General features: G+C 35.8%; 1 protein-coding gene across 3 annotated transcripts in view; it reads left to right on the top strand.

Annotated features, from left to right (window-relative positions):
* The window catches only part of DOCK4 (dedicator of cytokinesis 4), a 238,527-nt gene that overhangs the window by 129,394 nt on the left and 81,976 nt on the right, over positions 1–27,157 (top strand). For all 3 annotated transcript variants that reach the window (XM_090137617.1, XM_090137623.1, XM_090137630.1), the window contains exons 13-17: positions 3,476–3,601; positions 17,995–18,119; positions 19,156–19,318; positions 21,480–21,586; positions 23,394–23,550. In XM_090137617.1, coding sequence (XP_089993743.1) covers positions 3,476–3,601; positions 17,995–18,119; positions 19,156–19,318; positions 21,480–21,586; positions 23,394–23,550 — 678 coding nt within the window. The remainder of the gene's footprint in view (positions 1–3,475; positions 3,602–17,994; positions 18,120–19,155; positions 19,319–21,479; positions 21,587–23,393; positions 23,551–27,157) is intronic.

The following is a 27,157-nucleotide window of genomic DNA, read 5'->3' on the forward strand; positions in this document are numbered from 1 at the left end:
TCTTGGCCTGCCTGTAGCTTTGTTTTGACTCTCAACAGCATTTATCTAATGACAAAACAATAAATTACAGCTACTTTATTTTAGCTCTTGCTTAGCTTTGTTCAGCTGTGTGATGCTGTGTGACAGATGGCAGCAGAAGGGCAATGTCAGAATGGTGGCTGACATGGGAGTGTGCCTGTAAAGCAAAGGCATTTAACTGAATGCCTCCGCATGGAAGAAAATTGTATCCATTCACATTCATTGAAACTTGCTAAATGTTTATGGAAACCAAAGAGTGGATGTGAGCACAGTGACACAGTGGGTGGTGCTTTGCAGCTAGTGGTGACAGTGGTCAAGTCTGCTGGTGCAAATGTTTGTTAGCGTGGCATGTAGGCTCTTGTTCGTTGCTGGCAAAAGTGCATGGGAAATAGTGGTGGCTACATTGAAGAAGAGTGTTTTGTAGCTGAGAATATTCTTTATCAAATAATGTTGTTGTGCTCTTTGTATCTGTTATAGTTTCCATTGAAATAAATAGGAGGCATTAGTTTCAGAGCAACCTATGTAATAGATAACTGTAACATGTAGTTACTATGCATAGAATTGGTTCTCTGTAATGAAATGAAATGGAATGTGGGAGAGTAAAGATGTACAATGATACCTGAGACTTGAAAGTACTGCCCATGGAGTAAATGCTAGAAGGTTTGTATTTAAATATGTTACTGTAACAGTACTTAATTTTAAGTATTTTAGTATCATTGTAACTGGACTCCTTAGTTAGACTGCTATGAATTCTGTTAGGAGTAATGAGTTCCTGGCTTTTCATATACAGCACGTTCTTTATTTTTATCTCTCCTGTACTGAGGACACCACATCTGGACACAATATTCCCAGAGACGTCTCACCAGCACAGAGCAGGGGGGCAGGATCACCTCCCCAGCCCTACTGGCCACACTTCTTTTGATACAGCCCAGAATATAGTTTGCTTTCTGTTTTATGAGAGCGCATTGCTGGTACATGTCCAGCTTCCCATCCACTGGTACCCCAAGGTCTTTTTCAGCAGGGCTAAATATCCATATTTCATTGATTATGGTGTTTATGCTCCTGACTTCAGCTTCTTTACAAGACTTATCGGTTCTTCTGCTAGTGCCAATTCCCTTTTCATTTGGAAGCTGGGTCCTCAGTAATACAGCTGTTAACTTGAAACCTTGATCTTCAGAGGTTCTTCAGACATAAGCAGATGACCTTTCGTTTATGAATAATGAATACTGTGAAAAGCAGAGCTCTAATACTATTCTTCCCATGCATGAACAAGTGTTTCATATTCATAGAATCATAGAATTGCTCAGGTTGGAAAAGACCAAAATTAAAAACAAACATGCGTATAGATAAATAAAGAAAAACCAAAACCACCCCTATTTAATGAATGAACAAAAAATAATTTGGAAAATACCTTAAAGATCATCAAGTCCAGCCACAACCTAACCATACTACCCTAACAACCCTCTGCTAAATCATGTCTCTGAGCACCATATCCACACAGTTTTTAAACACATTCAGGGATGGTGACTTAACCACCAAACTCTTGACAGACAGTATATTTCTCAAGTTAAAACTGTTCTGCCACTGATGAGCTTTTGATATTTATCTTGGGTTTTACCTAAACAAAATTATTCATGGAAATCTGTGAAATCTGTAGACAAAAATATACAAAACTGTAGTAATAATTGGTTTTGAGGTCTTGAACTTGGTGTTTAGAAAACACAGTCACCTTATACAACACCAGTGTACAGTATCTGATTAATGTTGTTGTTGTTGATTTGGTCTGGGCAGTGACAAATGTTTTTCTTTAGGTTTCCAAGGAAACAGTGAAGTGGAGGTATATGGGGGTATGAATACACACAAGGGGTTATGAATATACGTACCTATGTATAACAGCATCTCAAAATATAGAAGGAACAAGATTGACAGTGGGCTAAGTATCAGTATTTCTAACTGTTCAACAGATCCAACCTAGCTTTTTCCTTCCAGCAATGAAAAACTTTCCACCTACTCTAAGAGTGTCTGGATTTTGCCTCTGCAACCTCTTACCAATGGGGAAAGAACAAGAAGGCTCTTGTACTATAATCTGACCACTGTATGGTTTATTTTCCGGCTTACACTGATAATAATTATTACTATTTCCTAAATTTAAGTGGTTACTACAGAACAAATTACCATTACTGGGATAATTAATGTTGATAGTATTAAATTTAGACCTTAAAATAAAATAGGCTTCACTGAATGCTTTTCCTTCTAAGATCTATTTACACACTTAATTGGAGATGTGTAGGTGTGTTGTTTTTCATGTGAAGACAATGGAAGTCTGGTCAGAACATCACATTCTCCATAGGTGCCAAAATTATATATCATAAGTGAAAATAAGAGGAAAAAGATAAAAGGTGTCAAGCTAATCAGATCTCTGGTCTCTTACATGCATGAGACTGGACTAGCAATACTCAAGGCTGATTTTTCAGGCTGCAATTTAGAACCATCAGTAAAATTCATTCATTTAAATATAACATGCTTGTAGGGAAATTTTCTGCCAAAGCCCAAAGGACTGATGACCTTGTTGTTCAGTTTGTGTGTGTATGCTATTTACTTAAGATTAATCTGAGTTTAATTATGACTTGACTGAGATTTTCCTTTATCTTCAGTTGTTGAGTGTATGTGAAGAGTTTTATCTTCCCCTTGATCTGTCTGTTGACACGTGATATGCTGTAGTAATGTTGAAGGTCAGGGAAGATTAATCTCTACAAGCTGTATTCTGACACTTGTCTTGGTGATTACTTTTGAAATAACCATAAGGCATTCCTGTTGTTTTTGCTAATTTTAGCTCTGTCTGCAGTGATTTTGCATGCTGCAAATATGATAGGTGAAATTATTCTTCCTAGATTCTTGAGGAATAAACACTGGGAAATGATTATACGACCAGCCTTAAATTTTGTGTGTCTTCTAGCAAACAGGAGAACATGATTGATTAAATTTGATTATTATTGATGAAAAGTTTCAATCTCAGTCATTATGAAATTACTGAGTCTATGTGACAAATAGCAATTATGATAGATTTGTTTATTAGGAACTTAATTCTTCTGATATTGGATATTCTGATATTATATAACCTTGTATAAGGTGAAGTGATGCACTGTAGTGAAATGGTCATGTTTTTCAAAGGGATTGGGAGCATTGTGGTTGTACTATTTCCTGCATAACATTGAAGGCAGCACTGAGTTGAAGTAAATGAAAAAAAGAAATGTTAGCAAATATTATTGATTGATGTTTCTCTAAATTGATGTTTCTTTAATATTTTTCTCCAATGCAAGTCACCATCCATCTCTATTGAGACGATTTTGATCTGATGTGTCATTGTAGTTTACTTACACATCACTGATAATTTGATAATGATAATCACAGCCTGTTTGAATGTCTTAGTTTCCCTTGTTTTTCTCTTGATTTTCAGGTCTGGCAGTTTCTCTTCAGTTGCTTCATGGAGACATAGAACAAATTAGGAGAGAGTATACATCTATGTTTACCCATGGAGTGTCCATAACAAGGAAACTAGGTTTTTCCAATATTATCATGCCTGGTAAGTTGAAAAGAACAAATTTTCATTAAGGAGCAAGAGTAAGAACTAGTGAGGAATTAATGAGTACTCATTTGCTTTCCAAATAAATATGGAATTCTGAAAATTATTTAATTTTCCAGAGACTTTTTTTTGGATGCAAATAAAAGAAAACTGCATCCCAGGTTGTGTATTATATAGTTATTAAGTCAATGTCAAAAGAGCATACAGAGATAGTTGTCTGCTTTCTGGAAGTGAAGATGACTGGATGCAAGACTGCTGAGCTCTACACAGATAAAGAGGCAACCAGCAGAACATGGAGCAGATAACTTCTAAATAAGGACTCACATGATGCAGCTTCTGATTTCACACAGTTGATGCCTCAACTGATGGAAACAGAGATACTGGAAATGGACAGTAGAAAGGATGTGGAGATTTATTTTCATTAGATTGTATGATAACCTATGTTAGTGCGTAAACAGGTGCTAAGGTTGAGAGAATGTGCCACTATGAATGTGACCAAGCAAATACAGGGAGAAAACAGGTAGTGGTAAGGTAGGTAAAATCTATAGGTCATTCCCAGAAATGAAATCTTTAGCCAGTGTCTCTTCAAAGGAAAAGCATACTTAGGAGCAGCCTACTTTGGCACAACTGTTGTGGTGCTGTGGTGTTAGTGAGGACTATTGTAGGGAGGAGCTCACATCTTTGTTTCAGCTCTGAGTTTGCATGCAATGCCTTGGCTCTCTCAGATACAAATAATCTTCAGGACTTGCAGATTCTTAATAGGAACTACTTTTTCCTTTATAAATATGTCTTTTCATTCCTGTGTACATAAATTGAAAATAAATTGTGGTTCTGAGACAAGAATTGGTAAGCTTCATTGTTTCACTAATCAGAGGAGTCTTAAGAGTCTGTAGTAATGAGACTCAGCTTTAGCTGTGGGTATGCACTTTTCTTGAACTTCAGCCTGAAACTTGACAGCTGAGAATTCACTGTTCTGCTCTTACTGCCAGTTAAACATCTGTCCTTCTGCATCCCTCATCAGTACTACTATGCACTTAAAATATGCACAGAGCACAAGTTCATAAAACAGTTTCATCATTATTATGAAACTGTTCTACTGAAATCACCACAATATTTAGAACAATAAAATGGGAGTTAGGTGTTATTTAATTTAAAGGCAGATTATATACATATGTTAAATGAAAGTCTTCACTTGAAATCTTAATGCTTATTAGCTAGGTTTTTTGATTGTGTTACTCTTGGATGTCTCATTTGAATCAAATGAATATTATAGATAATATGGCTGATAATTTTGAATGCAGTTTTACAGAGCGCGCTATAATTCCCATTAAGAAACCTTTCTTCATCTACTGATTATCTACATATGATTTAGTGATTTTTAGCTCTGTGTTATCAAATTTTCTTTATTCTATAATAGCTCTGATTTTCCAGTTGTGAAGTAACATCAACTGCTAAAAGCATGTTGTAGCCAAGCACTGTGTGGTGAGCTGCTGCAACTCAAAGAATTGCACAGGCTCAGTTTGACCCTTTCTTATTGATAAAAAATCTATGAACTTTGGTGTGCTGATTTCTTCGTCCAAATATATGCTTACCTCAGTTAAGAAAACGTACAATTCTAGTTTGTGTTTGCTGGCATAGAAAAAATTTCTCCTAGAGGAAAATAATCATCTTATTCCTCTAATGACAAGTTCCAAGGGCTAAGCAGGGCAGTGTGCTCTAGGCAATGAAATGCCTGCTGGAGCCTAGCCTTTGAAATGATTTTTTCTTTTAAAGTTCCCTTTTCATTTTGTATCTCTCTAGTGTCTTTTTTTCAGAGATAAATTAAAGAACTTCATCTTTTGCAACTGAAAATGGTCACTAATTAGGTCTTTTTTTTTGTTGTAATTGAGTGTGTTGCTCTGCCTAATTAGCACTTAGGTTAGGACTCTGAACCAGACTCTTGAATTATTTAATAAGAAATACTACATGCTGCTTAACCGTAGTATTTCTTTTATAAGATGCCAGATTTTAAGTTGCTTTCCTATTTTGATGTATTTAAACTCTAACTGACCTTCATTTTGCATTGTATCAAGCCTTTTCTCTTTAGAGGTTTTGCTTCTGAAAATAACTAGCACCAGCACACATGCCATACCAGAATTTTGATGACAATAATAATGCATGTTTTTGTAGAGCAGTACTTTTTATGTCACTGGAGCCTGACAGGGTGAAGCCACAGAGTGCTCTTTCCGGGACTCGTGAAATTTTTTAATGATGAAATTCAAGAGTTTAAGGAGATGAAGTAGATCAGTAGAAAAAGGCATATATGATTCAAGGAGGCTATTAAATAGGTAATTCATTCTATTCTAGCTGGCAGAATAAGGAAAGGCAGTGAACGTGTTACTTTAGGAGCCTAATCAACATGCATTTTTCTAGATTTAACCAGTACACTCCTTTCCAGCATCCAAGTGTGACAGTTGGCAGATGAGCAAGCTGGTATTCTTGGAAAGCTTTGTACTGCGTCAAAGGAAAACTGTGTTTATTCTCTGAATTTCTATCTTAACATTTCCTGAAAGGACAGACAATCATATATTTAGTATATAAAATTTTCCTTTTGATGTTTATGAACATACTAAGCTTTTTGAGAAATACTTTAACACATGTAGAAGTTGATGGAATGTGAAAGCCCTTTCACATCTTTCTATATAAAATGTTACCTGCTTTTCTGCTCTCTTATGTAGTGTTCTATAATAGAATCTGATTCCAAGTTTAACATATAGCATTTGTATCTCTGCATAACTTAAGTGCTGGATGTTACGCTCATGTGTTCTGACATGTAAGCATGCATGCGTTGGCTCTTTTTCATCTCTGTAGAAAATACCTAGTTCATTAAAGAAACCCATTCATTAGTGTGTGGTGGTAAACCCTAATGCAGCTGTTTATCTGAATGAGGATTTACTCAAGGGGCCAGAGCTCTCTGCTAGGGCAGCCAGTTGTAAACAGACTGAGCTGTCACGTGATAAGCATTGTATAGCTGCACATCTTACTTTGTTGTGCTTATCAAACTAGAACTGCATCTGTTTTGCTTTAAGTTACAGTCTTCTTAACAGTCCTAAGTCTACTACTGTTAGCATGTTTTGCTGTTTGGTACACTCAAAGCCAGAATCTATTCAGTGTGAGACATTAGCAGATAAAGCAAAATAATCTCAGGGCTTTCTGTAGAGTTCTTTCTTCACTAAGAAATTTAGTCAGGTTGAACCATTATTTCCTGAAATTCTACATGCATATTATTCTATGCTGCTTTATGCATAATCTAAAAAAGAATTCTTATTTAAAACAGCTAGAGAGTTGAAATGCTATATATATTTGAAAGTCCATAAGGTATACTACAGAATATAAACAAATGGCCTGTTGACTGATGTCTGAACAGATTTTCATAGACAGATACCAGTTATCTATAGACACCCTTTTTCAGCTTTGGATTTCAGCCAGTGGCATTACCATTGCTGAGATCTGACCACAGCTTCCTGTGAGTTAAGATCAGAGTTTATATTTCTTCCTACTCATCCAAATTATTAAACTCTTTTGAAACTAGAAAAGGCTAAAGAATTGACAAGTCAGCACGATGGTATTGCAGTGACCATTATTTTCCCTGTACGTACCCGTAAGTGGTCTAAAACAATGCTGTCTGAGCTAGTCAGTCCTGACTGGAATGTTCTTGGCTAGTAATCCTTCACTCAGAACCTTTTGGTCTTTTTTGGTCTCTTCTAGTACTGTGATATCACCTTGCAAAGGACACAATTAAGAATCCACATGAAGCTGCAGTATTAATTTCTGTAACAGAATTTAATACTTCCAGATGTCTCTTATGTTTATCAAACCACAGAATTTGCATTCTGTCTTTCAGTGTTGTCTTTTTTAACAGTTTTTGCTTATTCAGCAGGTACAGTGAGCAGCCCAGGATGCTGCAGTGCTTACAAGTTTTATATAAGCTTTGTTATGCTTAATGTAGGAATTATTTTTCCCCCTTTTTTAACCATCACAAATGCACTGCTTTGCATTTTTTTTTTATCATTTAAGTCCATTAGGTATCCTTTAGCTGTCCAGTTAAATCTCATCAGAATTGTCTTTGAAAGCTGCTGAACATACTATTATTCATCTGGCTTATTAAAAGATCTTTTGTTCTTTTCATGTGCAAGTATGCTCTCTGCTTTTCTCTCTTTCTTACTCTCTTTCTTTTTCTCTCTCTTTCTCCCTTTCTCTCTTTTTTCCTTTCTTTTTCACAAGCTTTTAAAATGGAACTGTAACTAGAATATTTGTCTTTTTTTTATACAAATGATCTTACAAAATGCTATCCATGTGATTAACATGAATTTTTCAATGATGTGATTTTGACTAGAAGCATATTCCTCCTTTCAACGCTTAAAATAAGAATCTGGAGAGCAAAAATGTAGAGAAAGCTATGGAATCTGTTCTCTTCATGTGTCTGTGTAGCTGTCACTAGGCTTGGACTTAGGAAAGATTTGTTGATTTTAGGAAGAGAAAAATATGTTTCACACCCTTCCATGTTTTTCTCCTATGAGGAGTGGTATAATTTTTTCCAATCTTCATCAGTCTCTATGGAGTACAAACAGCCTAAATATCCACCTGCCACTGTTAGCTGTTCTGATTTCCAAGAATCCAGAAATACACATTTTTAATTACTGAAAGTAATATTGCCTGGATATATTAGTTACACAAAATATATTTAAGCAATATTGTCAAGTAAAGACACCCTGAATTTTGACCTTTCACAAAACCATAGTACTCTGTGGGGAATATGCTCTGCTTTCCAAATCCTATTTCAGTACTTTTTAGAAGCTTTGATCTTTTCTACCAAAGGAATTATCTTCCTTTCTATCTATCTTTCGAGTCACTGCAGAAAACAAAGATACTAATACATGACTCTGTACTTGGTTAGGCAAGTGCAAGGAATTTTTATATTGTTTTCCTTCTCCTTCCCATAGTGTCTCCCTTCTTTTTTGATTCATTAGCAACCAAAGGAAAAATGGAAGAGGACTATGGAAAGGGAAGAAAAGCCAGAATTTAATTGAACTTCCCTCAATTTACAATTTCTATATGAATTTTAACAAGAGCCAGAATCTACATCTGTGACAGAGCAATCCTAGATATATGCATATATTTGGGTTGGATATTAGGAAAAAATTCTTCCTGGTTAGGCTTTGGAACAGGCTGTCCAGGAAAGTGGTAAAATCACCACCCCTGGCAGTTTTCAAGGAAAGGGTAGATGTGTTACTGAGGGACGTGGTTTAGTGGGCATGGTGGTGATGGGCTGACAGATGGGCTAAATGATCTTAGTGGTCTTTTCCATCCTTAACGATTCTATGATATGTACAATTTTGGGAATGAAGGGCTGGCTAGCAGCCCTGCAAGAGGGGGTCTGGGGAATCTGTTTGACAGCAATTGAAATATGAGTCAACAGTGAGTTCCCTGGTAGCCCCAAGGACCAAGTGATGCTGAAGATGCCTCACCTGCAGTACTGTGTGCGGTTTTGGGCTCCACAATGCAAGAAGGATATAAAACTAATTAGAGTGTGTGCACTGAGGACAACAATGATGGTGGAGGGTCTTGAGGGCAATACAAAGAAGGAGTGGCTGAAGTCCTTGGGTTTGCTCAGCCTAGAGCTGAGGGGAGGCCTGATGGTAACTGCAGCTCCTCACAGGGAGCAGAGGGCAGCGCTGAGCTCTGCTCTGTGTGACAGCGACAGGGCCCGAGGGAACGGCATGGAGCTGTGTCAGGGGAGGGCAGCTGGGGGTTAGGGACAGTTCTTCACCAAAGGATGGTGGGCATGGAACAGGTTGCCCAGGACAATGGGCATGGCACCAAGACTGATGGAGTTCAAGAAGCGCTTGGACAATAATCTCTCAAAATTCAGTTAAATTCCTCCCAAAATCAACAGATCCAAGTTTTCTGTTAAACAAGCTTGTAAATCTTTAATTCCCCGCTGTTCAAATCAATTTATATTACATCTCGTTAGAAGGGAGAGCAAGGAAGAGTCACAGAGCAATCATGCAAGCTAGATCTACATTTTGTTTAAAATCTGAAAGTTTTGCAGTTTGAGAATCCCTTGTGTCAAGGGCATTTCATTTGCTTTATCAGCTTTCTTCGGATGAATGTTTTTTAGGGCTTATTGAGAGTTTCTGCAATAAAGCTGAAAATGCAGATAGTGTTCTGTTGAAAAGGGACACTGAAGTAACTGAGAAAAGGAATGTTTTTTTTTTTTTTTTTTTCATCTTATCCTTCATTTTAAATGCCAAAATTTACTAAATCTAATAGTAAACAGGCAGTACTGTTACCAAAATTACCAGTGCTCCTGCAATTCCAACACATGCAGAGTTGTTTTAATTTTTCCTTAATAGTATTACTGATGTTTATATAAAAACTAGCTAGCAGTACAAAAATAAAGAAATGCTCTTGTTTCTTTCTGCCCATCCCCTGTCATATACTTAAATGTAGACAAATTTGCACATGCTCACCAAATAAGATTTTGCCAACTGTCACTTGGAAAGTTCCAGTCTCAGACCTTTTCTTCCAATGTTTGTATTTGAGCACTCAGTACAACATTCTCTCATTCTTGAGCCCTATTACTGATCAATAGTAATTATTGTGAGTCTCTGTTTCTTGCAAATAACAAATTTTCTTTGCCACGATAAGCAAGAAGTTTTCTATATTGAGAGAAATTAGGGAACATAAAGCTGGCTGGTGGTTGTCACAGACTTTAAATCTTACACTGGAAGCTTCAGTCACGTCTGTGAGATTTGCCCTGTTTATTTGAAGTGCTAGTAGTATTTCTCCCTTCAGATCTGCTTTTTTTTTTCCGGATTACATTCACTGACAGGCAGCTCCAACTGCTCTTTCAGTATCACCTACAGTGCAAAACAGAAGAGAAATTGTTTCATTTGGGGAAATTCACTTACTACAGGGATGAAATTACTTGTGAAATGCCATGTGCCTATATGTTCCTGATTTGATCTCTTTAACAGTGTCCTTTAATACATCCTTCTGCACTATGATTTTCACAAATGGTGAAGAAATTGCATAACTTGAATTTGGTTTTGATTTTTTGTTTTTAAGTTAAATACAGATCTGGAACTTGACATGAATTTCTAATGTGCTATTTTTAAAAAAGGCCAACTTGTTTTGGTTGTTGATGTAAATATATCAGCACAGATACACTTACAGCCTCATAGCTGCTAAGAAGCATTGAGCATACTGACTCAAAGGAGGCAATGTGCTATAAGAGTCTCTGACCTTCTTATCAAGTTAAAATCACCACCATCATCAGTGTGATTTGTTGAGATCTCCCTTACTGACAACGACTACATTGCACTTGCCCTATTCTACAAAGTCTTTTCAAAAGGTTTTCTATAAAACAGTTTTCATCCACAAGATTTAAATCCTGCATAATGCCATTTCATCTGCTGTGTCCAGCAAACTTTGGTCCCTGCAGCTGAAATCTTTTTAAAATCTGTTAAATTTGCACTTAAGGTATAAAACAAAGCATCTCCTTAGCTTGCATTTTACAGAGATGTAAATTTACCAGAACTTTCTGTAAACAAAATAATATTTTATGCCCCTGTTCAATTCTTGGTTCTAAAGGACCTATAACTCTGCACAAAGCTTTCAAAAAGGCAGCCAGTAACCAAAGCAGCTAGTAAGTTGTGTGTAATTATTTTCAAATTAGCAGCTGCTCTCGCAATAGTTCAGATTTCCACACTGTAAACTGCAACTATCAGAGATGCTGTTACAGTCAAATACAGTCACACTCCTTTGTTACATTAATAAATAACCAAATTGGAATTTATTTTACTAGAAAGCTTTCTAGAGAATGGCTGGCAAACTAAACTCCCTTTCTAACAAAGACAGTTGCTTTTGATCTTTAATAGCTACCTTCAGTTTGAAAACATCATTCCATATAAATGTGCTACAACAAATTTTACAGTTCTAAATGGGATTGGAATATGAGAAAGGTTGTTACAATATCTGCATTGCAGTTGCAACTCACAGCTTCCTCAGCATAAGCAATTCTCATCGTTCTTTTGACACATAGGTACAAATACTTCTATTTGTAGAAGACAAATAGAAACTGTAGGAGGCAAAAAAAAAATGGAACAAATACTGCGTTCATACACACGTTTTCATGATGCATGTTTAGACTGCAGTGATTACATATGTTGCATATCATTGGCTGACGTTCAGTTGTGAAACTTCTGTGAGCCAGGGTCAGCTTGTGTGTGTGTCCTGTATCTGGGGGTACATCTACTGAGCAGCAGCAGGCCTTTGCTTGTATGCAAGCTCCTGAATAGTGATAATTCAGCCTCCTATTTGTGAAGAAAAGAAAGCCTGCAGAGCCATCCATAATGAAACTGGGTAACAGAGATAATGGGGCCCCTGAGCACACATTGTCATCTCCAGCCTGTGAATTACTCTTGGCTGCTTTCTCTTTTCTGGTTATTTAAAGTTTGTGGTTTAGACAGCATCAGGAAGGATGACCTCCATTAGATAAGTGTGTTCTCGACAGTCTATTTTGTGGTTGTTTTTGGGCTTTAATTGGCCTTTCTTTTTTCTCCTTTTATTTGCCTGTGTCATGTAATTCATGCATCCTCCACTCAAGTTTAGTGCTTGGATACCTCATTGTTAGCTGAAATGAAGTCATGAAGTTGCTTCTGTTTCTTAGGTCAGAAACCTTGAGCTGTAGTGTGCCTGGTTAGCACCTACATCTGGCTTAAAAAAGATTTGGAGTTTTTCCTTTTGGCCTATAAATAGTGCTTTCAAGATGTTTTTGCCAGGTCGAAGCTGAAACGTTTTGGCAGGACCATTTTAAGAAGCAATTACTGCCAATGCTATGCTGTACACATTTTGATTTAGCAACTCAGACATTTCAATTCCACATCTTTCACATGCAATTAAATTCACTTACCACCACGAATGTCCCTTCAGCGTGTGCATTCAACACTTGCACTGCATGGGAAATCAAGGCTTTGTAATCAACCACACCAATACAGCTTTGCAATTCTTTATTACATTCTGTGGAACTTTGATTTCCATCTTTGGTTGTCTTTAATCCTCCCCTCATACTACAAGCTCTTGTAGGAATGACTTGGGTGTAACTGTAATATTTTAAAATGTAGTTTTGATTAGCCAAACAAATGAAACCTTAGGGCACTAACTAAGTATTGTTGGGGTCTACTGGGTAGCTTCTGTAATTAGCACAGAAGCTACTGATATAATTTTTCAACATGATGTGTTATTGCCTGAAAAGAGCAATAACAGCTTCCCTAGATACACGCTGATTTTCACAGTTCATCCATTTGCCAAGAGAGGATTTATTAATTCTTACTCCAGCAGGGATCAATGCCAAGCTTTGTTTTTCTGCTTTGTTCTTTGTCATCTTACATCTAATCTGCACCAACCTTCTGTTTTACCTGTGGTTGGTTGTATCATGTTAACTTCAGTTTTTTTTGTGATAGTGGCTGGAAGGTATCTGTGCTACAAGGAGCAGGTTTCTTACGAGCAGAATGATTCAGAGAACTCATAAACGCAATGAGTATCTTCTTTAATTTCCTTTTCTCCATCTTCTGTTGACTCAGCCTATAACCCACATGTCCAGAAGTGCCATTTGCTTCTCGGGAGTGATTTATCTTTGCCGAACACATTTAATGAATCTTTGTGTTTGTGGTTTCAGTATTGTAGCCTTTTCTTTCCCAGAAAACTGTATGTTAGCCTTAGACAAAACTGAATTACTCTGGGGTTCAATCCTATTTTGTTTAAAACTTATTAACTGGATGCCTACATCCACATGTGCACTGCACAGTCTGGAAGCTCTGATGAATTCAGAAAGCTTGAAGAAAACCAGTTCTTATAATAACAGGCAGGATTGAGGCAGAGACAGCAGGCAAAAATGAGCTTCCCTTTCTTTTGAAAGAAAACTCTTCAAATGGTCTAGATCTTTTTTACCACACAGCTTCATTGTAGTTAGATGTGGGCTTGTCACCTTAGAGTTGTGCAACGTTTTCTGTTTTCACTTGCTTTTTACTGTATCAAACTTGATGCTGAAATTAACAATTGTGTGTCTTTATTTAATGTTGGTATTTCTGAGCAGTTAATAGGAATACGTTGCTTTTCTCATCATATTTGAAATCTCCGCTTGCCTGTTTGAGATTCGATTTTATAGGCATGTTTTCAAACAGTAATTAAAAACTGATTTTATTTAATGTCTGAGATTTCCCTTGTTTGTTTCTTTGTAAATTCCTCACATTTGTTCCAGTGTAAGACAGTAGAAAATCTCAGTACGCATACATCCAGAGGAGATTTACTTAGTCATGCAGGTATTTTAGCAGAAGATAGTATCTGCACTTGCCAAAGTCTACCTCAGAACTTAAATATTCAGTAGAAGTTTGACTTTCAGGGCTCCCTGTGGTTTTAATTACATCTCTTGGTAAAAGCATGATGATATAATATGAGAATTATCCATCTGGTATAGAGATACTATAGGAAAAGTGTGCATACTCTTGTAATAAAATATGTAATTATAATTTCCATAAATGAAAAAGTTTAGTGAAAGGAACATAAATAACAAATTCAAACATTGTCTGATGTTTGAATATTTCATAAAACAAGATGGAATTGTTTTTAGTGGAAGAGGATTTGCAAAAGAAACCCCTATATTAATTTTGTACAGACTTCAAGATTTTGAGAATTTCTGTCAAGGAAGATTGAAGCAATGGCATTTCTACATCGGGGAAGTAGAAGAGGTTAAGATGTCTCCAGAACAATGTATTGAGAGTTAAATAAATTTTTAAAAAGTCATTCCAAATATATTTGTGTATGCTTTTATCACAGTTTTCTTTCCTTTTCCCTTTCCTGATTGAAGTTCACTTCCCAAATCCATTTTCATTACTTGAATCAGCAATTCTATTTTCTGATAAGTCTTTGTGTTTATTTTTACAACCCCTCTGACTTTTTAATCTTCTGAGCTTTTACTCATAGTATGTTCACATAAATATTGCGCTGAAGATTTATTGGAAGCTTGGTTTTAAGTTCTTAACCTTCTACTACCCTTATCTAAACTATACAAATTCAATGTAGCTAGGTTTTTCTGTATTTTAGTTGAAAATAGTGATCTTTTGTAAAGCAAAATTGAAATTTGTGTGAGTGCAGATCAATACTGACAAGGCCAAACTTAAACCAGAAGCTACATTTTCATAAAGATTACAAAATGTCAGATATGCTGCATGCTATGAGAAAAGAACCTGTTGTTTCATCTGCCTGATGCAGACTATACCCTTGATATATAGCCCATAGCTTACATTATTTTGGTTTAATTTTCTAGTTTATTTCAGTTATCTCCCTTCTGCTTTTCTGTCCATCTGTTTCCATATAAATCATCATATTTTATATACATCATTGCTTCTCATATAGCGTGAGTCCTTGTCTCCACTTGCATTTAATTTGCTTTGAATGAAATGGAAAAAATATGACATTTTCTTAGAACAAGATGACTGTATGGCTTACTCTGAAACACTGAAAACAGAGTAGAGCTTCCTGAATGTTTGTAGCTAAGGACAAAAATTGTTTGACCTATTCTCTCAAGACACTGATTATGAGCACAGCCAAGGATCTGTAGGGCAAAGCAAGATAGGAATTGTGCAAATACATCCTCCTGTGTCTTTTTTCCTAGTGAGTTTTTTTTTTATTTTTTTCTCTTCTGACAATGAGTTTGCATTTTTGCACATTTTTTAAAATCCTTTAAAAACAGACACTGTGACTTCTTAAATTCTATGAAACTGTGATTACTTTTTAAAAATACTTTTTTATTTTTTCCATTTAAATCCTTTTAAATCAGAGTATGCTCTGCTTAAAAATTAAAAAAAAAAAAAAGAGTAGTTTTCACTGAGTTTTATCTGGGCTAGGTCATGAAATCTGTGGTGAAAATGTGTTTTTGTTTCTATTTCAGTGCAGACCTCATGGAAAGTGGAAATAATTCCTTGCTGATCAATAATGCGTAAATGCATAGATGCAGAATTCAACTTAGACTTTATAGAGATATTGCTGCAGATAGAAATTATTTGCTAAGCCCAGTTATACTACAAACCTTCTATTTTTTACTACTGTGTATTTCTTCTGAATGTGAAACTCCTGTTGGTGACTGACGTCCAGCTCTAACCTGGACTAATTCTAGGATAAGCACATGCAAAGTAAGGACCTAACATATTGCGTGCTCTTTGGTGGCCATACTTGTAAACCTTTTATAATAAAAGATAAAAAAAGATCTACTTAAATGTAGAAATAATCATAATCTAGTAATTTTAAAGGTAATTTTATGATTTGACTTGTAAGTACAGCTCTACTGCTTCAGAGCTAGGGCCTGCTAGCTGGCTGTTGTAAACAGGTACCTAAGGAAGAGAGAGAACTGGACAGGAATGTATGCATATGTGATGATTACCTCAATTGTTCTCTCAGCCTCCAGCTATTTTCAGCTCAAGGGATTTCCTGAGCTCCTTGTGACCGTCTGTTTCATATCCTTCAGTGGATCTGTCTTCCAAGACTTCTCTGTTCTCCCCTTGAACCCATTCTTTCAGATCAAATTTCTAACATTCACAACATCATTTGGAAAGTTCTGGGTTTTCTTTCGCAAGTCTGCTGTCCATTACATGAATAACCACTGCTTTAGCTCATTTTGAAACTGGGTACCAGCGACTGATTCAGTGGTAGCACACACTTATTAGTAGTTCAGCTTTTTCATCCTTGACTTCATATCAAGCTCTTAAGTGAATACCATCTGCTCCTGGTATTTATTTGTGCTGCCTATCTGTTCTCTAACATCTTGCATCAGTGTATCAGTAGACAGTTGCTAACAAGTTAATACAATGGCAGTTTTCCCCTTCTTTTTAATAGGTGTGTTTCTTGAGAGTTTGATAAGAAAGTTGGATTTTTTTTTTTCTTTTCAGATTGACAGTGGTTTAGATTGTGCTTTAGAGAACACAATTAATTTTCATAAGTGATGGAATAATGTTATAAAATATCAGAGGGCTTCAGCAAGATTAATGTTTCTAGTTGGCAAAGTTGCATGCAGCAAAATAAACACAACAAATATGAAACACAAGAGCAGGTCATATTCTGCCTGCACATTAAAACAAAGCTGAAAATTGAAGATGAACTGATTATTTATCAGTTATAATCATATTTGACTTTTTAATAATATGCCTGTAAATACACAAAACTGTTGTTTTTTCTCTGATGCACAGTGAAAATCAACTTTAATTCTTAATTTGCATTTCACTAGATGAAAGCAAGTATTCTCGATTTCTTTTTCTTTCTAGCAATTAGAATTTTAGAAGATGCTCCTGTGGTCATGCTGTTTGCCCTTCATTTTTCCCAAAAATTCCAAGTAGTTCTAGCAGTGTTTGTTCAGAAGTAGGTTAATATTTCCTTCTTAGAAAAAAGGTTTAGAATTTCAAAGAAAAGGGTGGCTTCCTACCACCACTTCTACTGCGTAGTCTTTGACAAGAGCCAAACTATTCTTCTTTCATTATCCATAAACTTTGTGGTGTGTATTGAATTGAAACTGAAGTCTGCATAGATCTCATCCAGAAGTTCTCAATAAGGCCTAGTGAGTTACTTATTCTGTTGATGGATAAAAATGGAAAGATTTTCAATTTAAACACATAAGAGGTATTGTATAACTAATACATATTAGATAACTCTTAGGTATTGTCTGCCTTGGATTTGTGCCTTGAATATGTTGATGAAGATTTTAATCTAAGAAACCTTTCCAACAACAGTAAAATAAGCTTGCTTTTCATTACTGATCTTCAGGATAACCTATCAATGTAAAATATGTTGAGGTCTCTTAGATGAGAAAGAGAAATGAATTCCAACTTGTTTTTTTGCTTTTTCAAAGAGTAATGAGCCAAGTAGTAACTTTATTAGAGATTAAGTATAAAAAAAGTTCTAATGAGGGGTCTTTAAACAGAGAAATGTGGAGATTAATTGAGAAAAAAATATGTTGATATTGCTGTAGATTAAAAGAGGAATGAAGCCAAGCTTCAGTATGGATGGAGGTGCCATGGGAAATACCAAAAGAGCTAACATGAATAAAAGTTGCCAGCATTGCTTACTATAGAAGATAATCTGTTGGGCCTTTATCAGAATGAAGCTTTGTTAGTTTTCTTGGTTTATGAAAATTCTTATTGGTTTTCTTGTCATTAAAATCTGAAAATGATGGTAAATTGTGATATTGTTCTTTGAAAGAAAAGATGAAAGTCTGGTTCTCTTCACTACTACAAAGTAGTGAAAAGTAATCAATGTGAACTGACTTCTGCACTTTTTTTTTTTTTTTTTTTTTTTTTAATTAGGTGAAATGAGGAATGATTTATACATCACTGTAGAAAGAGGAGAATTTGAGAAAGGAGGGAAAAGCGTGGCCAGAAATGTGGAAGTGACAATGCATGTTGTGGACAGCGGTGGTCAGATTTTAAGGGTACTTTTGTTGTGAATTTTTCCTTGCTGTAGTTAACCTTGATACACTTCTTCAGATTAAATAATCTTTAGTTGGCATTATTTAACGAATACAAAATTGATTTTAAGAGGTCTTGTGTATCTTTTGCTCTGTATAGATATTCAAAGCATTTCCACTTTATATATTTTATTTCTGTAATCAATTACATGATCCAGATAAACACCTAAGATCACTAATCAAATAACTAATGATTTCAGTAAGATACTGTAAAATGTTCAAGCAGGATTACATTCTGGAGAATTTTTGATTTCATAATTCTTAGTTTAATTAGAAAGTACTTTTTTCATATATTTTGTATGTACTTTTTTCATATCTTCTGTATGATGTTGAGAGTTACAGGGTGACAAAATGAAGACACATACAGCCTGGTTCAAATTGCATACCTGAATGCATATTTGCAAATTGAAGTTGTGTGTGAATGCATGGAGTGCTGTGTATGTGTGTTTTATATAAAATGCTTTTTATATATGTGCATGTATATATATATACTTATAAAGAATATTAAGATTATAATTGCTGATCAGAAAAGCATAGTTTTCCCACAGAGAATTGATAGATATCCCCAAGACAAGATCCTGAGAAACCTGTTTGCCTTCTTTGCTAAGGAAAGACCATTGTGGGTGTTGCAAAGGCAACCCAATACATTGCTTGTTAGCAGTCAGGGGATCTGGATTTCTTTACTGTTTCATGCTGGCACGTATCACTGGCAACAGAAAGTTCTCAGGTTTATTTCATGTGAATAGGGGTCCCATAGTCTGTGCTGTTCTTGTATCACTTAAATTCTTACGTACTTACTACAGGGACCACCCTGTATAATTCCATATTGCACGTGTTGCTTAAGCCTTCCTAGTCACCCAATTACTCCTTTAAAATACTTTGATTCTCATCTGTGTGGATGATTTTTTGCTGTTTTTCTAATCAGCAAGTGTTCAAAAATGTTACTAATGTGTTAACAAATATATCTTTAAAAATTTAATCAATATTTCGTCCTCATTAGGATTTTATCTCATTTGGCTCTGGAGAGCCACCAGCCAGTGAGTACCATTCCTTTGTGCTTTACCATAACAATGGTCCCAGATGGGCTGAGCTGCTGAAACTTCCTATTCCTGTGGATAAATTCAGGGGAGCACACATCCGCTGTGAATTCCGACACTGTTCCAGTAAGTGCTGATTACAACTTGTGCTTGTCCTCTCTGTTAAAGCTGCTGTCAGCACACGAGTTTCCATAACACCTTGGGAAAAAGCTGCATAAACTTCATATGTTTTATAAACTTTCTCTTTATGCTTTCATGACACAGCATTTCAGGCATGCAGCTCTGCTTAATAAAACTTGGTGTTTTGATAAAGCCTAAACACAAGGAGAAAACAATCTACTTTTATTAATAGTAATAGATAACACTGCAACTGAAAAGTATTCTGAAACAGAATTTCCAAAGGCAAATTTAGAACTTACCTAGTGAAACATTCTAAAATGATACCTGCTTCTTCGTACCTGTTTGGCAATCTGCCAGTTGGAGAAGTATGCATGCATGGTGTTGTCTATTAATATAACTTTTGTATTTTTGCACTTTGCTTTTTTTTTTATTTATTGTATAAAATTCCAGAATTCCCTAAATGAACAATTTTAAAGTTGATTTTGAGGGTAAAAATGATACTACTGTTGAAGTGTATATCCATGTTTGCACAGCAAGATATACAAGTTACACGTGTTGCTGAGCACTGTCAAGCTGATAGAGAAACGTGGATAAAATCATTAAATCTTTTAAGTGGCTGCTGTTGTTTGGCTCTTTCCGGTGAAGCAGATAATAGAATCACAGAATGACCTGAGTTGGAAGGGACCCATAAGGGTCATCGTATCCAACTCCAATATAGCAATACTATTCAGATTGCCTTTGTGGCAATCACACATGTGGAAGTATATTTGGATTTCAGGTACCTAGACTTAAAATGTAAGTAACAGATAATAAAGGAAGAAATACTCGTTGAGTTCTTTTCAAGATTTCTTTTATAAAGCTAGCAATAAGTAATAAAGGAAAAATGAAGTAATAATGGAAAAATGTCAGTGGTGAGTTTCCAATTGGTTATATGTTTTTGCACAGTTTTTTATACAGTATAAGTTAAGTTAGATCTTTTTTTTGCAGTTTGGTTGACTGCACCACCGCAACTGTGCTAACTCAGACTCAAAAGTCATGCATAGTATGTTTGTATATAAGTAAAGTTGATTAAAACTTGTTGATTTTGAAAAATATATGGCATCAACACTCTTGTTGGCTTCAGTAAAATTTCTACATTCTCAATTTTGTTGTCTGTCTTATAAAGGGCTGCTCCAAAAGCAATGCCTTCTATTTTATTCTACTGGTCCACAACAACAGAGGCAGATGTTGGTGGTGTGGCAGTAGAGATTGAACCTTCCCACCAGTATCCCATTCCACTTTGTTGCTGCGTGGCAGACAGCAGCAGGGGGACAATCTGACAAAATGGCATCTGATATGGACATGTATATGGAGCAAAGGTGTGGAATTGAATTCCTTCATGCAGAAAAAATAACACCCATTGACATCCATCGGTGCTTACTGAATGTTTATGGAGACCACAGAGTGGATGTGAGCGCAGTGAGGCGATGGGCGGTGTGTTACAGCAGTGGCCACAGTGACAGTGGGTCACTTGCACTAGTGCAAATTTTTACGACCACAGAATGCAGCCTTTTGTTCACTGCTGGCAAAAAAAATGCACAGCTAATGGAGATGACTATGTTGAAAAAGAGCGTTTTGTAGGAGAACTTGCTCTATCAAATAGTGTCTTGTGCTCCTTGAATATATTGCAGTTTCAATGCAAATAAATAGGAGACATTACTTTTTGAGCAACCTCCATATTTAGATGATGTTAGTTGATACGTGTGTTTTGGAATTTAACCTTAACCATCCTAGTTTGAAAATGTTATCTGAAGTGTAACGTCCCCACAGGGAACAGTGACATCTTCAGTCATATCTATAGAGGTAGATGTTTTATTTGAAAACAGAAGTACTGAGGCTGACCTAAAATGGAGAATAATAAGTAGAAGTGTCAATAATGGATAAACAGCAAAATCAGAACAACTTTCTCTTCATATTATAATAGTTATATCACATTCCTTTCTGATTTATAATAACATAGCAAACACCATTACAGGAGATAACATGCAGATCCATAGAGAAATTTAAGATATTGTTAGTCTGACAAGCTGCAAACAGCTTCCAGTAAAGTTCCTTATCCAGGATTATATCCATTTATTTTGTCCAATATTTATAATGTTAACTCAAACTATTTATATATGTGTTTCAGCAAAAGAAAAGGGTGAGAAGAAGTTGTTTGGCTTTTCTTTTGTGCCCCTGATGCAAGAAAATGGGAGGACTCTGCCAGATGGCACCCATGAACTCATTGTACACAAGGTAATTTGAATTAGAAATCATTAACTATAATGATTCCTCTGGAACGTACTATAAATGCCTTGAAGCATTAGGTTGAGAAAGTCTGTATTCATAACCAAATGAGTGATAATCTTGTCACCAATAAAATACCTGTTGCTGATTGTTTATTTCCTGTTACAAACTGCAATTGAATCTAGGTGTGCATTTCAGTGCAGCAGTAGTACTATGAAGTCTTACTATGTTACATTATATTTATAATACATTTCACAAAGTTAAACACACAGAGTGATGGTACCCACTTAGTGAACTGCTGAAGATGGAAAATAAAGCTAAAATAAAGCTAAAGGATTTAAGCAGATCCAATCAGTGTTATCTCTTCTACATATTTCTATCTTGAGGAGTTTCTTATTTGTTTCCACATTTTCCAGTTATCTCTTAGTCCAGAGGGCTTGATATGTTTCCAGATAGATTTAAATGTTAAGCATCATAATTCATATCTATTAACTTGGCATAACCCATACAAAGTTGCTACTTTGTTATGACTCCAATGTCAGATATGAAGCTGTAATTCAGAAATGAAGTTGCAACAGGCGTTTCCCATTAGTGAGAACTACCCATGAAAGCAGTGAGCTGGAAAATGTGCTGGAAAATATTATCTATTCATATGACAGCTTAATCTAAGTTTCCCATCTGAAACTAGTGTGTTTTAGTGCCACTTAATTTTGTTGATAAAAAGTGATCTTCAGATAGCTTCTATGGATAAAAAATATTAATAATAGCAAAGAGAAAAAATTGATGTGTTCTTATATTGATTATGTGTATGAATGTGTGTGCATATATATGTGTGTGTGTGTGTGTGTGTGTGTGTGAGGGCTGCTCTGAAAGTAATGCCTCTATTTTATTCTGATCATCCATAATGTCAGAGAGAGATGACAGTAGAGATTCAACCTCACACCAATATACCATTACATTTTCTTGCTGTGAAACAGATGGCAGCAGAGAGGCAGTTTGACAAAATGGTGTTTGACGTGGCAGTGCACGTATGAAGCAACGATGTGCCATTCAGTTCCTCCATCTGGAAAAAATTGTGCCCACTGACATTCAGTGATGCTTGCAACGTATATGGAGTCCAAAGAATGGATGCAAGCACAGTAAGGCGGTGGGTGGTGCTTTTCAGCACTGGTAACAGTGGCAGAAGTGTCCCTGGTCTGGTGCAGATGTTTAAGAGCGTGGCATGCAGGCTCTTGTTCATCGCTGGCAAAAATGCACAGCTGATGGAGGTGACTGTTGAAAAAGAGTGTTTTGCAGCTGAGACTATTCTCTGTTAAATAGTGTTCTTGTGCTCTTTGTTGTGGTTTCCATGGAAATAATTAGGAGGCATTTCTTTCAGAGCAACCCATGTGTGTGCGCATGTGTGTGGGTATATATATATATAGATAGATAATATTTGTTTAGGATGGCTTGGTGAAGTTTTTTTTCTGAATTATAAAAATGTGTGAATATTTTATTTAGGGCATTTTCTAGTAGTAATGCTATTTTAAAATACATTCAAATGTATTGAATGCATTGTAAAAGCAATTTTTCATACCTTAAACTGTACTTGACTGGAATTCTATACTTGATGAGATTTCTTTATTCAAAACATTACATGCATAGCTGCATGGTGTTTGTTGCTGGTGCATATGTTTTGAATAGAAGCAATATTTAATGAACTCAACTTGTTAGAATTCATTTGTATGAGATCCTTAGAAATTCTATGGTTTCTGGCAAAGAAACAATTTCAGGAATTGCATACAGTACAGTGATTTTAACTGGTTTTTTTTCACAGTGTGAAGAAAACGCAAACCTTCAGGATTCCAGTCGCTACCTCAAACTCCCCTTTTCAAAGGGAATTTTCCTAGCAAACAACAGCCAAGCAGTAAAAACCACTAAAGAGTCCTTCTGGATTACGTCCTTTCTCTGCTCCACTAAGCTCACACAAAATGGTAGGTTATGTTGATTATTTAAAACATCATGAACAATGAGTGTGATAGCCTTTTCTGTGCCAAGTATGGATGGATATCCTCAAAAATAGCTTATGTTCTATCAGTTCTACAGACTAGTTTTCTCCATATTTTTGATATCCAGATGGAAACCAATGCAGCGTGATAAACCACTAATTTTATGTCGTTCAAGAATGCTTTTAAATTAACATGATTTTGGAATCAAATGCAGCATTCTTGGAATCAACTAGCAAAACCCAGCTGTTTTACAAAACATCTTAATCTGTTTATTTTATAGGTTTTATGAAATACTTATTTTAGGCTTTAGGCTGTGGCAGTTTGGTTGTAATTAGGTACATATTGCTTGCCTATTCTATCATTCTCTTCCTTTATATCTACAAATACTACTGCTTAAGACAACTTCATACGTGGATATTATGAGCGGAAGATGCATGTGTGATGTACTCTTCATCATTGCTCTGCATAAAAATCTTAAAATTCTTGTTTATTTGCCATACTAACTACAGTTTAACTACTGAAACAGTTTCCCACAGTCTTCTAAATATGGTGTATTTGTTTGATTATACATTTATGACTCTTTTTTTGTATCGTCACAGTGTTATAATATTTTTTTCTGAGCTATTTATTTCATTTTTAAGATCTTGCTTAGCTACCTCTTGTGCTACCTCTTCACATATATATGTTGATAAAATTGCTAATTACTTGCAAATTGATTGTAGGTATATTACAACAACTAGAGCAGCTTTGTAAGTGTAAATACTCATCTTAATTTTCACCATTAGAAAGCATGTTTCCAAAGTAGAACTATATGTAAAGAGTAAATTGTCTGTTTCACTGTGCACATCCAGTCTGTATTCTCATAACAGTTAGCTTCAAAGTAATAAAAGTTAGTCAGTAGAAGATTTTCCCCAAAGATGCTAATAGGCAATCATAGCCTAAATTTACTTCAGTTAAAAGCCTTGATTTAGGAAATCACATGAACCTCCTGATGCTTACACATGCCTATAAGTGCTGCCTGGACTAAAGTGTCTCACTGATGAGTAGTTTGGGTGTTGGCTGCAGTTATAGGAACTTCACTGATTTATGTTCACAGTACAGGAGCTATTGAATAGTTGATGTAAAAAGATGTGTGATGTAGGGCATAAAATTTCCATACATATATGTATATATATATTTTTACCATATACAGAGTAAGAGAGTGTAGAGTATCTGAATAATATTGATCCCCTTTTCAGCCCTGAAAGAGTTAACAATTATTTCAGCAGTACTTCAGAGGGTGGAAATATTTTCAATAGACAGGCTCATATTTTCTCCAAGGATCTTCTTTGGGAAGTTCATCTTGGTGAGTTTCCAAATCCCCATTCTTTTAAACAAAAATTTGCCAAAATCTATTGCATGCTCAAAGAATGACAATAGAGCAAAGCATGTGGATATTTGGTTATGTGAGCATTGCTTCAGTTTTCCCTGAGAGAATATAGCATATTTTTAAAAAACAAAAAGAAAACAGGATTAAAAAGATCTGTATATTTACTTTTTTGGTAAATGTAGCAGTATCTCTAAAATTTCTGATTATTTTTTAATCTGTTTGGAGATTTTTCTGAAGTTGTCAATGATTTGCATGTGTCTACAAACAAAATTGAAATGGAAATCTTGCCGTTGGTCTGGCTGTGGGGTAATGAAAGATCCTCTCTTTCTCTCACTGATTGTTCCCACTTGCCATCAGCCTTCATGAATATTAAAATTATGAGGAGTGGGAGAAGGAGGTTGTTGCCCAGTTGTTGGGAGCCATAACTTCCTTACTGCACATGCTTTGGAGGGGATTTTAGGATTATTTCCAAGCTGATTTCAGAGAGCTTCTAACAGGGCACTCTGTGCATTCATCAACAACTCTTGTAAGAACGTGTCCTTGTTTAATCTGTCTGATGGTTATCTTTCTTTAGCTTGACCTTTAGTCCTAGATTGTTATTCAGGTGATGTTAGCAAAAGAAGTACACCTGCTTCTTACCTGGATTTCATTTGTATTTCAGTTATAATTCATTTTTCGAAAGAACAAACTAAAAGAGAGAGCAAGAGAGAATATAGTATTTTTCCACTTACTAGCTGTCTAAATAGTCCTATTTGGTTTTGACATTTAGGAAGACTCTGCCTGCCAGAGAGTCAGGATCCATCCAACAAGTTGGAGTATGTTAGCATGTTGGCATCCAGTCATTTCTCAGCAGTCATCAGCACATCTTCAGTAAGCAGCTGCCATACAGCATGTCTCTTGCAATGCAGAGGTGTAATCCATCTATCTACACTAAAAAAAAAAAAAAAAAAAAAAAGGAAAGGAAAAAAAAAAGGAAAACTCGTGATTTATAAAACAACAGTAACAAGGAAAACTTTTAAGAGTGACCTCCCCCTCCTTGGGTGGGTGGGAAGTGTTGGCTGCCTACTGTAAGAGAAATACAGATTTCCAGTTCTGAATTTCAGCTTTTTCATTTTGAATGCTGCACCAGGCTAACTTGGGATTTATACAGATGGAAAGACCACAAACCTGTTCCTTATACACCTTAATCTTTTGTTTCACCTAGTACTTTGGATTTAAATTTAGATTGCTTTGAGAAGGGAAGTTGTTTTCTTTTGTAAGGGTGGTAGCTCAGGTGTGAACAATTCTAAATGTACAAATCAGCTCATGATATAGAGAAGGTATTGGAAATACTTTTCCTCTTCAGCAGAGTGTATCAGCAGCATTGGCTTTTTCCAAAACTGTATTTTCATAGTGGATTTATTTTAGGGGACAGTTTATATTCTCATTTCTCTTAATACATGACACATTGCTATCCCTTCTCCTTGTGATTCACGTCAGATTTTCTATTCATGTCATTTAAGCTTAGGCTATTCACTAATGCCATCTCAGCAACGTCTTCCCGCCTTTGCATTTTCCTTGAAATACGTGCTTTGAAGTGAGTGCCTTACATTTGCTTTTTTTTTTTTCCTTTAAATCCTCCAACAAATCCCTAATATTCAGTGTCAAGTCTCTACCCATCAAGAACCTCCAGCAAACCTGCAAAGAAGTGTTTTTCCTACTATGAACTGACAGCTTTAGCTAGTTTCACTGTTCCTCAGCTTAAGTAGTGGTTTAAAGAGAATAAAGTGTAGAAGTCCATTTAATTATCCAGAAGACAAATAAAGCTCAGTAGGGATTTGTTAATGCTTGTTTCTTGAACATTTCTGACAGAAGGAATAATACCTATCACCTGTCCTTGATCGATGGGATGTGTCCCTGACACATGTGGAACTTTTCCTCACTCTCAGTGGAACTTAAGTGGCTCTCTTAATCCAAACCATTCTGTGCTAGCACACTAAAGCAAAACAAAAAGAAGTGTGTAAATGTATTTTAAAAAACTGTGCCTTCTGAAGTTAACTAAAGCAGCAAAACAGTAGTGGAATAATGTGTAGAAGGCTTGCTACTAACAACTTTGGCAAGACATGAATATAGGTGGAGATGTTTAGTAATATTACTAAAGGCAGAAATGCTACTTCATTCCTTCTTATGACTGAAGGAACTAGGGCTGTTTAGTCTGGGGAAAAGGAGGCTGAGGGGAGACCT

The sequence above is a fragment of the Phasianus colchicus genome, chromosome 1, assembly GCF_987193195.1.
Source record: "Phasianus colchicus chromosome 1, bPhaCol1.hap1.1, whole genome shotgun sequence".
In the NCBI taxonomy this organism is placed as follows: domain Eukaryota; kingdom Metazoa; phylum Chordata; class Aves; order Galliformes; family Phasianidae; genus Phasianus; species Phasianus colchicus.